The following is a 16,414-nucleotide window of genomic DNA, read 5'->3' on the forward strand; positions in this document are numbered from 1 at the left end:
TTCAGCCACCGGACGTTTGTTTTCTTGCGCGGATTTTCGGAGGGGCAGGAAGATAATTAGAAATAATATGTAGACTGCAAATTGACCGCAAGAAGACCAAACATATTTGACTAAAAAACATATTTCAAACCGTGCTGACATTTTTCGAAGAAAAAAATGTATAAATAATAGCAGGTGTTCCTAATGTTTTCTACACTCAGTGTAATATACATATATATGTATTGCTTGAAGTGCCAAATAAAACCACAGCGTGCTGCCAGTTAGGGAACCCTGATTTAGGGGATCTAGTTTCAGGCGTTTCTTTGACGCCTGCTACCTAAGTTTATATGTATTGTACAGGGAAATCAGTTGCTCACTCAATTGGTCTACCACTTCAAATAGCACTTCAACTCGGAACATATTAAATACACTTCTCTGTTTCCAAATAAAAAGTGTAAATGATATTGTAACAGATTGTGTTCTTCATGTTTAGTTTTTGAGCAGGAAAAAACATTTCGTTTTGTGGAGCCATCATTGCAAGTCTCGTCTCCTTGACCTGGTTGTCCGAGGCTAGAATCAAAGTTGTAAATAATAAAAATAAAGTTTATTTCAATTAGTTTTTTTCCTACATTAGAGTACTATAAAACGGTATATAATGTAGAAAAAAACTTAGAATCTAAAAACTATACAAAACTGGAATAAAACAGATTTTATTTAACTACTTTTGCACATTTACAAAGCCCTGTAAAAAAATGACTGGCACTGAAACCCTTTGACCGTTTACACGTTTTGTTATGTTACAGCCTTATTCTAAAATTCATTCAATTGTTTTTTTCCCCCTCATCAAATCTACACACAATACCCCATAATGCCAAAGCAAAAATAGGTTTTTAGAAAATGGTCCAAATGTATTTTTTTTTTATATATCACATTCAGAACCTTTACTCGGTACTTTGTTGAAGCACATTTGTCAGCGATTACAGCCTTGAGTTTTCTTGGGTATGACACTACAAGCTTGGCACACTTGTATTTGGGGAGTTTCTCCCATTCTCCTCTGCAGATCCTATCAAGCCCTTTCAGGTTGGATGGGGAGTGTCGCTGCACAGCTATTTTCAGGTCTCTCCAGAGATGTTCGATCAGTGCTGCAGACAAGGTTGTCCTTCTGGAAAGTTCTCCCATCTCCACAGATTAACGCTGGAGCTCTGTCAGAGTGACCATTGGGTTCTTGGTCACGTCCCTGACCAAGGCCCTTCTCCCCCGATTGCTCAGTTTGGCCAGGCTGCCAGCTCTAAGAAGACTCGAGGCGGTTTCAAACGGCTTCCATTTCAGAATGATGGAGGCCACTGTGTTCTTGGGGACCTTCAATACTTCCCCAGGTCTGTTCCTCGACACAATCCTGTCTCGGTGCTCTATGGACAATTCCTTCGACCTCATGGCTTTGTTTTTGCTCTGACATGCACTGTCAACTGTGGGACCTTATATAGACAGTTGTGTGCCTTTCCACATCATGTCCAAGCAATTGAATATACCACAGGTGGACTCCAATGAAGTTGTAGAAACATCTCAAGGATGATCAATGGAAACAGGATGCACCGGAGCTCAATTTAGAGTCTTATGTGCTATAGCAAAGGGGCTAAATATTTACATAAGTAAGGTATTTCTGTTTTTTAAAAATTTTCTGTACATTTTCAAACATTTCTAAAAACCTGTTTTCACTTTGTCATTAGGGGGTATTGTGTGTAGATTGATGACCACATTTGTTAATTTAATCCATTTTTGAATACGGCTGTAACTTTAACAAAATGGGAGAAAAGTCAAGGGGTCTGAATACTTTCCGAATGCGCTGTATACTGAAGACCTCATAAGACTGAATTTGATTTTTCTCTTTAAGAGTTCAATAACAGTATATTTCCCAAGTTTCAAATAAAGACATTTAGTTTATGAAATTGCTCCTAAAATGGACACCCCTGTCCACTCCTCTGATGGAGACAAAAAAAATGCAGAACTGCTGGTGTCAAATATATGATCAAATAGTGTGGGTACTCCTGGGGCGGTGACCATATTACCGCAACACCGGCTTTCTCCAAGCTCTGATGCTGCTGACGGTCATTAGTAGTCTACCAAGATTGCTAACTGCTTGCTACTCAGCACTCTATTGTCCCTCTAATCACTCTGACATCAATGCAAATGTAATCAAAAATGTAATCAAACACTTCATGAGATCCCATGAGCTCCTGTTGCGCAACATTTCTATAGGCTATGAAATTACACGAGAAAACAGAGGAGGATCCCATCAGCTTTCTATAGGCTAGGCCTACTATATTTATTTCTCATTATCATTTATTTTGCTTATCTTTACAACAGTACAGCCTACCTGGCTGGCATGAAAATAAACCGCACGAGGAAAAGCGTCCTCCATTCGCTATTTAAGTGCATAGATGACACATATTTTTTCCCGCTGACCCTGTTTCGATACAGGTGCATGATAATGATCCATTCTAAATCAAAACACATTTCACAGATATATTATTTAGTATATGTAAAGACAAGATTAAATCAAGAATAGTCTGATGGGTGACAATATTAGCTTATCACTAATATTGATAGGCTGATATTGCAAGAAACTAATCAGTCACACGCCTCATGTAGCCTAGCCCATAGGTCTATATGTTTTGATAAGGTTAGTATCACACCTCATGTAGCCTAGCCCATAGGTCTATACGTTTTAATAAGGTTTGTATCACATCTAAAGTGGCCAAATATTTTCTTAAAATGTAGTACATTAATCTGCTTTACAAGGGGTGTAGAGCCTAACTGGCATACATAAGCAGTGCGTGGGTTTCAAGTTCAGGGAAGAACATTTTCAGCATAAAAATGCACCTTTATAATAAAAGCATTACATGCATAATAGCATTTGAAAGTCACTTTTGATAATGGCTACTGCCATGTGTGCATTGCTGCGCTTATAATGTGATGAAATAGCCTAATAGTTTATCACATTTTAAGACAAATGTTCCGATCTGTTGCTTCAGTCTCATCGCGTAAAAAAGCTTTTTTAATGCTAGTGGTTGTAATAATTTGGGATCTATCACATCCCACAACTGTCCCAGACTATGTTTGGAATATTTATTTCTCGCAAAGAATAGAATAAGTCAACTTTTGTACTATGGGGATTAGTAGATTGACATAGGCTAGTGCTTTTGCTGTTCATTAGGCCTACTCATCTTGTTGGTTGACAAAAAGTAAATGTGGACTCTTCTTCCAATATATTCAATATGTACGTCGGAATTGGATAAGGAGTTGTGTTGCAGAAGTGTTGCTCTTCACTTGTAGCTTGTGAGAACGACCTGAGCCATGTGAGTGAGGGGTGCTTTGAAGCATGTAGCCATCGGGGAGAAAGGAACATTGGGTACTGGCCGCCAAACGCACAACTTGTTTTAGGGTGCATCGGCCACACAAAGGGGATGCCCCTGGGAAATTCGAGGCATTATCAAGCGCTTGTCAAATTGTGAATGAGAGACTGATGAAGTGTGTACAGCCTGCACAAAAAAAACAAAGCAGAGCTCATGCCTTTCAAGCAACTTTTTTCAAATGATCATTAGTCTCATCATGCAGCCTTACAATGTATTAAAAATCAAAACATATAGCCCAACGTTTGTTGAACAACTAAAGTTACATTATTAATTTTAAATTAAGCATATCAGAGTATCTATTTGTTTGTTAACCACTCAAAACAGAATAGCACATGTGCACACCCCTCAAATCGTTTGGAGAAAACATCCATTATATTTTATTCAGCTTTGTTCAATTTGTATTCTTCATAATATAAAATAATATAAAATAATGCCACGTAAATCTAACCAAATTTTGTCCGCTAAATTAACTATTGTAGCCAACAGCCACATGGCATAGTCAGATCAGGACCTAACATGAGGACAACTCAGAGTATGTTATTCTGTTCTTCTGAAATACACTACATTTTCTTCACATCATGTTTCTTTAGACCTGTCTAAAATAATAATGGATTTATTGTGAAGGTGTAGGCTTTATTACATGGATTTAATAGACTTTTTAAAATGTAGATGTTCCAAAGGTCTGCATCAGTGTCTTGTAGGCTATATGTGGAAACCAGGAGATGCTAAATGTGTTTATGTTAATTGATAGTCAATTACCGTGAGACCGGCAGTTATTTGCTTGACAATCACCGGCTGACGAGATGTCATGACCGCCACAGCCCTAGTGAGCATACACAGCCCTAGTGAGCATACACAGCCCTAGTGAGCATACACAGCCCTAGTGAGCATACACAGCCCTAGGTACTCCCAATATATCTGATCTCTTACACAAGAGTTGTCAAACCTTTTCTATTAGTAAAACAAATTGGTGTGAAAACTACATTTAAAAAAAAAAACTAGTAAAAGTGTTTTGACACACAATTTCAGTACCTTGTATCCTTAAAAAGTCATTTCATTTTCAATAAATTAAAATGAAGTAACAAACCAACGTTCTCTCACTTAAAAGAGCATGGTCATCACTACTGGCTCACGGAATTGTCCCAGTTAGAAACACACTACATCTGGTGTTGAAGTCGCAGATGTTTTGTTCAAGCCCAGCAATAACACACCTAATTCAAGTCATCAAGGGTTGATGGTTATTAGAGGAGTTGAAGCAGGTGTGTTAGTGAACCTGGTACGGGATGTTTTAAAGGGAAGATCTGGCCTAGTCTAAAATAAACACCTTTAGAACACTAACAAATACAGGACAGCGATGCAAAACAACATACAACCATTTGATGAAATAACGCCTTGCCTTCACACAACTTAGAACGTTCACAAAACCCTCTGTGTTCTAAAACAATGACATCAACATTCCTCAGTGTTCTATCAGCCACAAGTCCACAGAGATTCCAAAGTGGATGACATCACTGACATCCATGGGCTTGGTTACCGTACACTGTTCATTTGGGATTCGATGTTTTAGATAGCTAGTACGACTCAGGATGATGGTCTGTATCAAGGCAGTGTCTTTGAAGGCAGTAAAGTGTCGTTATGTGTGTCCAGGTAATGTAAAGTTGTTGTTCCGTTCACTACAAGGGAGGAACAGGAACAGGAGGGAGCCCCAGTCCTTCAGACTGCTTTAGATGGTGTTGGTGGAGCTCAGCTTTACAGATAGTTGCCATGGCGCAGCGCAGAGAGCTGACAGCAGGTGGCTCCTCATCACCTGAAGACACACAAGATGAAGAGATATTCAGCAACTTCTGGAGGCACAACAAACATAATTCAACACAAATGACGTCACTTTAGCAACAGGCCATGGGCCAGATGTAAAATACAGTACTTTAAAATACAATTTATTAGTAGCACAGCTGTTTCAACTAATCAAGGGCTTGATGATTCGTTGAACATGTTGATTTCAGGTGTGCTAGAACAAAGAAAGGGGTGGGAATTAGTGACTTTTTCCATTTCCACCCCTGAATACTCCCAGTCGGTATTAGACAGAACGTCACGGTCTCCACCCGCCTGTGGGGAAAACAACCTGTGGTTACCTAGGTTACCCCATTGGCTCACAGCAAAAACTTTTTTCAAACACACTTTTTTTGTTGTCTTCTTGTTTCAGTCAATAACAAAACTATATTTAAGAAAAGTCCAACATGTCAAAAAAGTACTTTTCAACATTGCCTGCCCCCGAGTGTTCTCACTCCTTATAAAAACATAATATTGCCCCTTTTCATGATGGTGATGGCAGCCACATGAGTGAGTGAGGCTCCATTTCCCTTTAATATAAAAAAAAAACTGACAAAGAAGTTGGATCTTTTACAATGGGGGTCAATGGGAAAGAATGTTTGTTTTCCCCAATTTGTGGGCGAGGGGACTTGATTATTATGAATATGGACACGGTGTATAAAACAATTCTGTGAAATGACCAGGAGTCCCTCAGGAGTGGTTTGAGAAACTCTGTTATGATGTCAGTCTGACTGACTCATCAGACTGAATCATCTCCGATTCAAATTAGATGACTCATTGTCAATCTGACCAATGGTTCACTATCAGTCCTGCTGTATTTGAATGTGAAAATGTCATACATCATTTTACTTATTTTTAGGCAATGGGCTGAATCCGACTCATTCACAATCTGATTCATGATTCATGACCACATATGGAAGATATGTTTCATGACTATTTGTATGTGAAAATGTCATAACAACATCCTTTTAGGCATTTTTCGTCATTGGTCTCTTACCCAGTCCGGAAGAAGATGATTCACTTTCGGCCAGAGAGGAGGAGTCAGCCTGGTCAGGTGACAGGCCCTCCATGAGGGGGATGGACAGCTCAGAGGAAGGCACTGATGAATCATAGATCCCCGAGTCCCTGGGCATCTCTGGAGGACTGGCCGAGCCGTCTCCAGCCTGAGGAGGGACCACAGGCCTCAGAGACCCCAGACCCAGAGGACCCAGACCAGATGAGGCCCCCGACAGCCCCCCGATCTCCCCCTGAGAGAGGCTGGAGCCGGGCCCAGGCCCCACAGGTCTGTCCAGGGAGCAGTGGGCCAGACTGAGGTTGGGTGGGAGAGACGTGAGCAGCACATTCCTCTTCAGAGTACCCTCACTTTCTGATGGCAACTTAAACAGAACCTCATTGAGCACCAGCCCAGAGTCAAACTTCTCCATGTGAGGTGATGATGACGAAGACGTTCCGGCGGCATCACGCTGCTTCGGAGGCGGGGCTGGGGGGGCAGGCATCAGCTGCCTCTCGAACCAATCAGGCTCCAGAGAAATGTGCTGGTGCATGTTACAGATGGCTACGTATAGAGACCGCCCCGACTTGCTCCGGAAGTAGTTCCTCTTGCTGATGTTGAGAGGCTGCGGTTCGCGCTCCGGTAAACTGAGCTGTCGAGAGTGGAGGAGGCTAAACATCTGAGGGAGCTGATCCATGAGCTTAAACTTGGGAGCCAGGCTCAGCATGGTGGGGACATCGCTCTCGTGGGAGTAGTCGAAGTAGATGGCCATGAAACGAGACAGGTCCTGGTCTTTCTGGCACCCCTCACGAAGCTTCTCTGCGATCATTGCCACGGCAACGATGAAGAGCTCTGCTCCACTCGCTGCTGCCGCTGCTGCTCCACCACCTGCTGCTCCACCATCTGCTCCAAAACAAACCCAATGGACATAAGTCAGTGACTTTGTGGTATCCTTACATTTTGGTAATTTAGCAGAAGTTCTTATCCGGAGCATTGTTGGGGGTAATGCAATACATATAACCCATTAGAGTATTCAGATTACTTTTTTTGTGGTAATGAGTAACCTAATACATTAGTTTGTCAATTTAAGAAATCAGTTACTTAGTTACTTTTACAATATTATTTCCCTTTTTCTTTGTTGACGAAAATCTAAAATTTTAATCCCTCCCTCCTAGGCTGCACGCTTCCCGTTACAGCATGAACATTGTGGCGGGTAGTTGGCATGGTAGCTGGTAGATAGCTGGCATGGTAGCTGGCATGGTAGCTGGCAGATAGCTGGCATGGTAGCTGGCATGGTAGCTGGCATGGTAGCTGGTAGATAGCTAGCGAGATGGCAGAGACAATAGCCTTTATTGTGGAAGTATTCACATTACTTTGAATTGGTAGAAGAAAAGTTCAGATGTTACTTGACTGACGATACAAACACAGGATCATTGGGTTCAGGTGAGTGCCCCAATTACTGCCTGGTAATAATAACACCTTAGTTAGGTGATCAGGTTATGCACGGTTGATAAGAATGGACATTTCTCCATCTCCATCTTCACGATAAATATAAAGAAAAGGGCACTACAATTACGCAACGTGATCGTATAGTTTTAGATCTCTCTGGACAGTTCGTATCTGTGTGTAAAACAGATTGGTGGCAAGTTGTATTTGAGCTCTCTTTTAACTGGGCCAGGTGGTTATATATTTATTTACTCATGTGTACATAATTCAACAAAATCATTTATATTAAGTATTGTAAAGGATATATTGCATCTGTCATTATTACTTGAGTTGGTATAGCCCAGAGTTAGAATAGGCTACTGGCGGTTAACTATAATGCAGCCCATTTAAAGGTGGTGTGCGCCCTCTACTGGGCATAAAAATGAATGACCAACACGCGCAAGGTATCTTCAGAGGGTTTTTTGTGTTTGGTAATGCAAAAGTAATGTAACAAGTTACTTTCCATAAAAGTAACATTCCCCAACACTGATCCAGAGCGATTTACATTCAGGCCATTTAACTAAGGTAGGTAAAACAGGTAGAGCCAGGTAGCCTAGCGGTTAAGAACAGTTAAGAGTGAATCCCTGAGCCTGCAAGGTGAACACTTTTGAGAAAGGTAGTTAACCCCCAACAACAACTGCTCCCTGGGCGCCGATGACGTGGCACAAGGCATCCTCCCACACCTTTCTGATTCAGAGGGGTTGGGTTAAATGCAGAAGACACATTTCAGTTGAATGCATTCAGTTGAGCAACTGACTAGGTCCCTTTCCCTAAAACAACCACAACTTGCAATGAAATGTATGAACCAGCTGTATATTATTTTTTGTTCAACTGTCAAATAAATGAAATCAATCAATCAAACACCTCCAGGGCAAGTTCTGGCTGGTGATTTCCCTCTGCGGTTTTTCTTCTCTACGTAGTACTTAAGGCCCTTGGAGCAGACAGTGATGATGTAGTGAGCCTCATCTATCTGCCGGCTCAGCCAGGACATCTGGCCCTCCTTACAGATCTGCAGGTGCTCCCATAGGTCCAGAGTCACCTAAGACACAATACAGAGGATCAAAGAGGTACGAGGTGTTAAAACAGGTGTTATAACATCACCTCTAGGAATAATTCAACCACAGACAGCAATAGTCAGGCAACGATTGCATATTCATATTATTATCATTATTATGGATTATTTCTACAGAATACTAAACTATTCTTGAGTATGTACTGAGGTATTCCTAGTAATTCGACTACTAGCCAGCAGGTGGCACACAACCCACATTCCAGACTTTCAAGCTTCTGCCATGTAGTCTGTTCACATTCAATTCCCTGGCCTGAGCCAACCCTCAGTTAACCCTTAATAGAGCTAAACTAAGGAGCTATAATCTAGATAAGGGGGTTTGTGCTCCAATGAGCATTATTTCTGAAGCTTAGTGCCTACCTCACAGCCACAGAAGTCCTGGAGGAAGAAGGCGAAGCTCTGTATGACAGCGAGGTGTTTGGGGCAGTCCTTAGTGGAGTAGCAGACAAACACCTTGGTCCGGGGCCAGGGCCTGTCTGCATTCAGAGCTGTGGTGTGAGACGATGACTCAGAGCTCTCCTCGTCCAGATGGGAGTAGATGTTCTCTGGATGGATGGATGGATGGATGGATGGATGGATGGATGGATGGATGGATGGATGGATGGATGGATGGATGGATGGATAGATAGATGGATAGATAGATGGATAGATAGATGGCATATTAATAAAATGTTAATTCCATATAAAAAGGTGAAAGGAAATGCATTGACACAGCAGCACTGGCCTAATCTACTAAACATAATGTAAGTACATGTTGGAATACTTTAAAAGTTAGACTCAGTAAACAGACAGAATGGAGACAATGTAAAATGGAGTGTAGTAATATGAAAACAATGATAAAAGCAACATACCTTGTTGTTTCTTGCGGCACATGACGGTGAAGAGTGTAGCAAAGGCAGAAATGATGACCAGAGGAACAGTGATGGCCATGGCTCTGATAGGACCTGCCCACGGGGAGTGGGCTGGACATTATGGTAGAAATTAGAATAAACAAATTAGAATACATCTCATGAATCTGATAGGACCTGCCCACGGGGAATGGGCTGGACATTATGGTAGAAATTAGAATAAACAAATTAGAATACATCTCATGAATCTGATAGGACCTGCCCACGGGGAATGGGCTGGACATTATGGTAGAAATTAGAATAAACAAATTAGAATACATCTCATGAATCTGATAGGACCTGCCCACGGGGAATGGGCTGGACATTATGGTAGAAATTAGAATAAACAAATTAGAATACATCTCATGAATCTGATAGGACCTGCCCACGGGGAATGGGCTGGACATTATGGTAGAAATTAGAATAAACAATTTAGAATACATCTCATTAATCTGATAGGACCTGCCCACGGGGAGTGGGCTGGACATTATGGTAGAAATTAGAATATACATTAGAATACATCTCATCAATTCCACTTAGTGCTTGTTTTTAATCCTACAAAGTGTACACAAGACTTGAATACTTTAAGAGAACACTCTTAGGTGATAATAATGTCCTCCAGTCATCAATCAATCAATCAATCACATTTATTTATAAAGCCCTTCTTACATCAGCTGATGTCACAAAGTGCTGTACATAAACCCAGCCTGAAACCCCACACAGCGAGCAATGCAGGTGTAGAAGCACGTCATCCGTGCTTATGTAATGTAATGAGAGTCTAGTAAAAAGTTATTGGTCCACAGAGAAGTGTGAGGCTATGATGGTATCTAGTGTGTCAGTCCAGAGGCAAGGTAGCTCACCTTGGCTCACGTGGTACTGGGCCTGTCTCCTGGTGGTGTTGGTGTCATCTCGCAGCTGCAGGACAAAAGATGTCGGTAAATATGAGCTGCAGGGTTTCTTTATGGTTTAGAATAGTATATCCATAAGCTTTCTTAAGTGTGATTGTATAATAATCATAATATACCATAGTCACAACCAGGAGAGAATACTGCAGTAGTGTGAGATCAGAATCCTTACCTCAATCGCATAGGTTCCTGGTATCACATCTTGAAGAACACATGTTGTTTTGGGCAGATTTAACTCCTGTACAAAAGGAGAGTAAAGACGTGCATGATTATCAATGATCAACCATTTTCAACAGCAGCTAAATGTTCCTCCTGAAGGGATGTGAGTACATGTTACCGACTAAATCAATGCGGTTTCTGCGGTGATAATATCTTCACGTTGAATTTGGTACATAGCTGAGGAGTTGTCTGCATCTATGACTAGGGCTTTAGAATACTGACATAAAGATAGTTTCTTTCCACCTCATGTCCAAATAATCCCATTGTTGATGATATAAGCAGATCCGGTTTCAAACCACAGTGAGAGAAGGGACTTGATAGAACTAGCTAGGGGGGGCTTTGGCTTTTCTGCTTTCGTCATTGTTCACAGGCAGAACAACTGTAGGGCTGAGAGAGGACTTGACTGGAAGAGGAAGATGATAGGTTATCTTTCTCTCTCCAACTAAAACAATGCAACATGTTCTGTCAACATGAGAGAGAAAGCCTCTACTCTCCTCCAGGTCTCCTCCAGCCTTGGGTAATGACAATCTGTTCTGCTGCTGGGAAAGTCTTCAGGACCTCAGAGTGGCTCTGACCAGACCTGGCACTCCAACAGGTTAAAGCATATGCTCAAAGTATTTGAAATAAATGTCAAATGCTATTAGAATACAGGTCTGCCTCAGAGTTGTTCTTCGTGTCACTGACAGAGAGAAATAAAAATAAAGAGAGAGTGAGAGAGCGAGAGAGAGAGAAAGAAAGAGCAACAGAGCGCGAAAGAGAGACCGAGAGAGGAAAGTATGATAAGTCCACGGATGTCTCCCAGGAGGCCATAGATTGTCAGAGAGAAAGAGGCCCAGCAGGCAGAGGCCTGGTAGAGGAGCCCAAGGCAGCAGACACGTCAACACACCGTATCCATACTACATCCTCCTCAGTGTCTGGGAAACACATTAGGAGCAGTATTCATACTACATCCTCCTCAGTGTCTGGGAAACACATTAGGAGCAGTATTCATACTACATCCTCCTCAGTGTCTGGGAAACACATTAGGAGCAGTATTCATACTACATCCTCCTCAGTGTCTGGGAAACACATTAGGAGCAGTATTCATAAACAGAGTCTTAGACTAGGAGTGCTGATCTATGACCAGGTCCTCCCATTTCCATTTCCTGTATCCAGGTTGTATCACATCCGGCCGTGATTGGGAGTACCATAGGGAGGCGCACAATTGGCCCAGCGTCGTCCGGCTTTGGCCGGGGTAGGCCGTCCTTGTAAATAAGAATTTGTTCTTAACTGACTTGCCTAGTTAAATAAAGGTTAAAATTGTAAAATATAAAAATGTTTTTTTAGGGTAAGCATAAGGCAAAACTGATCCTAGATCATCGGGCTAAGATGCAGCTCATCATTGCTTAATTATCACTGCTCATAAGAAAGGCCCTGGGATTTTCCTGACCACACGATCTAACCAGGAAAATCTTTGAGGCTCTGGAGCATACTTAAAACATTTCCTTCCTTACCGGTTTGCAGCGTTTGAGCCTGAAGGGTCCCTCCTGTCGTAGTTTGTAGTACAGGTAGTAAACGGTGAAGCCGAAGGTGGAGGGGGCGTGGTCAAAGACAACATGGAGGTTGGTGCCCCGCTGAGAGATGTTGAGGGTCTTGGGCTTCCAGACTGATCACAACCACCAGACAGAAAGAAAGGTATGTATATGAGAAAATAGAGGAATGTCTATATCATTGCAATTAATCACAATGCCTTACACTCAACTCCATTACTATGCAATTATAAGGACATTAGTAGGCTATTTACTATGTAAAATATGTTAATACTATGTTGTTATGTGTTAATAAAGTGTTGTTAATAGCATGATTACAGCATCACACAGGTACAAGAACAAGTAGATGTACAACGGGGACTCACATGGTTTGCAGACGAGGTTGTCGGGTCCCAGAAGCACTTCACAGGCTGAGAACAAACACACAGCAAAAACAATAAATTACAACGGGAGTCTTCATCAACAGTTACACTACAGTTACACTACAGTTACACCACAGTTACACGACTGTTGCACTAGTTACACGACTGTTGCACTAGTTACACGACTGTTGCACTACAGTTACACGACTGTTGCACTACAGTTACAAGACTTTACCAATTCACAAGATCACTAGGGCTAGGAGTTTTTCCAAAATGAGGGCCTGAAGATTTTCCTCAGTCAGGTTATATGGCCAGGTAAAACCACTGGCACTGTCTGATTCCACTTAAAGTTGCCTGTAGTGATTAAACTGTGTTTACGGTCTACAACTAGGGCCGGCAGCTCGAGGAGTGTTTCTCTTACAGTTGGTGCGCAGGAAGGACGGAGGGAAGAAGCTGTCATTCATGAAGGTGGGGAAAGGAACAATCCGGACCATGTAGTCCGTCTCAAAGGCCAGGCCAGGGAAGGGCTGAGAGTTCATCTTCTATCAGGAAATAACAAGGTGAAGGTATACTTCAGTCAGCCAGCACTTACAAAATAAATTATTCCTTTGATTTATTATCAGCAGTCAAAATGGTTTCGGTCATCAAGTCTTGTAAGGGCTACAGCACCCAAATACTTACTTACATTACTTGGAAAGTTGAGCTTTAGTTATTATGCATGTTATATTATACCAAGCTAGTTCACACACCTTCCAGATGTACAAATAAAATAAACCCTGTTGGCTGAGTCTGTGCTGTGACTTACCACATTGCTGTAAGAAAAGTTGAGCTGTCGTGGGTCTTTGAGGATCATGTGCTGACACAGCTTCCCCTCTGGGTCCTTGTCCTCCAGGTAAACTCTGAAGCCCTTCACATGCTCAATACCTGGACACAATGATATAACCCTTCAATACCTGGACACAATGATATAACCCTTCAATACCTGGACACAATGATATAACCCTTCACAATGATATAACCCTTCAATACCTAGACACAATGATATAACCCTTCACAATGATATAACCCTTCAATACCTGGACACAATGATATAACCCTTCAATACCTGGACACAATGATATAACCCTTCAATACCTGGACACAATGATATAACCCTTCAATACCTAGACACAATGATATAACCCTTCAATACCTGGACACAATGATATAACCCTTCACAATGATATAACCCTTCAATACCTAGACACAATGATATAACCCTTCACAATGATATAACCCTTCAATACCTGGACACAATGATATAACCCTTCAATACCTAGACACAATGATATAACCCTTCAATACCTAGACACAATGATATAACCCTTCACAATGATATAACCCTTCACAATGATATAACCCTTCACAATGATATAACCCTTCACAATGATATAACCCTTCAATACCTGGACACAATGATATAACCCTTCACAATGATATAACCCTTCACAATGATATAACCCTTCACAATGATATAACCCTTCAATACCTAGACACAATGATATAACCCTTCACAATGATATAACCCTTCACAATGATATAACCCCTCACAATGATATAACCCTTCAATACCTGGACACAATGATATAACCCTTCACAATGATATAACCCTTCACAATGATATAACCCTTCACAATGATATAACCCTTCAATACCTGGACACAATGATATAACCCTTCAATACCTGGACACAATGATATAACCCTTCACAATGATATAACATTTCACAATGATATAACCCTTCAATACCTAGACACAATGATATAACCCTTCACAATGATATAACCCTTCAATACCTAGACACAATGATATAACCCTTCAATACCTAGACACAATGATATAACCCTTCAATACCTAGACACAATGATATAACCCTTCACAATGATATAACCCTTCAATACCTAGACACAATGATATAACCCTTCACAATGATATAACCCTTCACAATGATATAACCCTTCACAATGATATAACCCTTCAATACCTGGACACAATGATATAACCCTTCACAATGATATAACCCTTCACAATGATATAACCCTTCAATACCTAGACACAATGATATAACCCTTCACAATGATATAACCCTTCAATACCTGGACACAATGATATAACCCTTCACAATGATATAACATTTCACAATGATATAACCCTTCACAATGATATAACCCTTCAATACCTGGACACAATGATATAACCCTTCAATACCTAGACACAATGATATAACCCTTCACAATGATATAACCCTTCAATACCTAGACACAATGATATAACCCTTCACAATGATATAACCTTTCACAATGATATAACCCTTCACAATGATATAACCCTTCAATACCTGGACACAATGATATAACCCTTCAATACCTAGACACAATGATATAACCCTTCAATACCTGGACACAATGATATAACCCTTCAATACCTGGACACAATGATATAACCCTTCACAATGATATAACCCTTCAATACCTGGACACAATGATATAACCCTTCAATACCTGGACACAATGATATAACCCTTCACAATGATATAACCCTTCACAATGATATAACCCTTCACAATGATATAACCCTTCACAATGATATAACCCTTCAATACCTAGACACAATGATATAACCCTTCACAATGATATAACCCTTCAATACCTGGACACAATGATATAACCCTTCAATACCTGGACACAATGATATAACCCTTCACAATGATATAACATTTCACAATGATATAACCCTTCACAAAGATATAACCCTTCAATACCTGGACACAATGATATAACCCTTCACAATGATATAACCCTTCAATACCTAGACACAATGATATAACCCTTCACAATGATATAACCCTTCAATACCTGGACACAATGATATAACCCTTCACAATGATATAACCCTTCACAATGATATAACCCTTCACAATGATATAACCCTTCACAAAGATATAACCCTTCAATACCTGGACACAATGATATAACCCTTCAATACCTGGACACAATGATATAACCCTTCACAATGATATAACATTTCACAATGATATAACCCTTCACAAAGATATAACCCTTCAATACCTGGACACAATGATATAACCCTTCACAATGATATAACCCTTCACAATGATATAACCCTTCACAATGATATAACCCTTCAATACCTAGACACAATGATATAACCCTTCAATACCTGGACACAATGATATAACCCTTCACAATGATATAACCCTTCACAATGATATAACCCTTCACAATGATATAACCCTTCACAATGATATAACCCTTCACAATGATATAACCCTTCACAATGATATAACCCTTCACAATGATATAACCCTTCACAATGATATAACCCTTCACAATGATAAAACCCTTCACAATGATAAAACCCTTCACAATGATATAACCCTTCAATACCTAGACACAATGATATAACCCTTCACAATGATATAACCCTTCACAATGATAAAACCCTTCACAATGATATAACCCTTCAATACCTAGACACAATGATATAACCCTTCACAATGATATAACCCTTCAATACCTAGACACAATGATATAACCCTTCACAATGATATAACCCTTCACAATGATATAACCCTTCACAATGATATAACCCTTCAATACCTGGACGCAACAACAAGTTCAACTTTATTTGACCCAGAGAGCAATTGGTTTCGCAGGAAAGGAGCATAAAAACAACACATAAAATA

General features: G+C 40.6%; 1 protein-coding gene across 1 annotated transcript in view; it reads right to left on the bottom strand.

Moving 5' to 3' along the window:
- Positions 1-3,570: 3,570 nt before the first annotated feature.
- The window catches only part of LOC112221725 (interleukin-17 receptor D), a 55,295-nt gene continuing 42,451 nt past the window's right edge, over positions 3,571-16,414 (bottom strand). The window contains exons 4-14 of the mRNA XM_042330420.1: positions 13,475-13,593; positions 13,091-13,211; positions 12,673-12,717; positions 12,272-12,423; positions 10,732-10,797; positions 10,515-10,569; positions 9,619-9,729; positions 9,128-9,312; positions 8,563-8,737; positions 6,220-7,116; positions 3,571-5,199 (exon numbers count right to left, since the gene is read on the bottom strand). Coding sequence (XP_042186354.1) covers positions 5,066-5,199; positions 6,220-7,116; positions 8,563-8,737; positions 9,128-9,312; positions 9,619-9,729; positions 10,515-10,569; positions 10,732-10,797; positions 12,272-12,423; positions 12,673-12,717; positions 13,091-13,211; positions 13,475-13,593 — 2,060 coding nt within the window. The 3' untranslated portion in view covers positions 3,571-5,065. The remainder of the gene's footprint in view (positions 5,200-6,219; positions 7,117-8,562; positions 8,738-9,127; positions 9,313-9,618; positions 9,730-10,514; positions 10,570-10,731; positions 10,798-12,271; positions 12,424-12,672; positions 12,718-13,090; positions 13,212-13,474; positions 13,594-16,414) is intronic.

The sequence above is a fragment of the Oncorhynchus tshawytscha genome, linkage group LG02 (genome assembly GCF_018296145.1).
Source record: "Oncorhynchus tshawytscha isolate Ot180627B linkage group LG02, Otsh_v2.0, whole genome shotgun sequence".
Taxonomy (NCBI): Eukaryota; Metazoa; Chordata; class Actinopteri; order Salmoniformes; family Salmonidae; genus Oncorhynchus; species Oncorhynchus tshawytscha.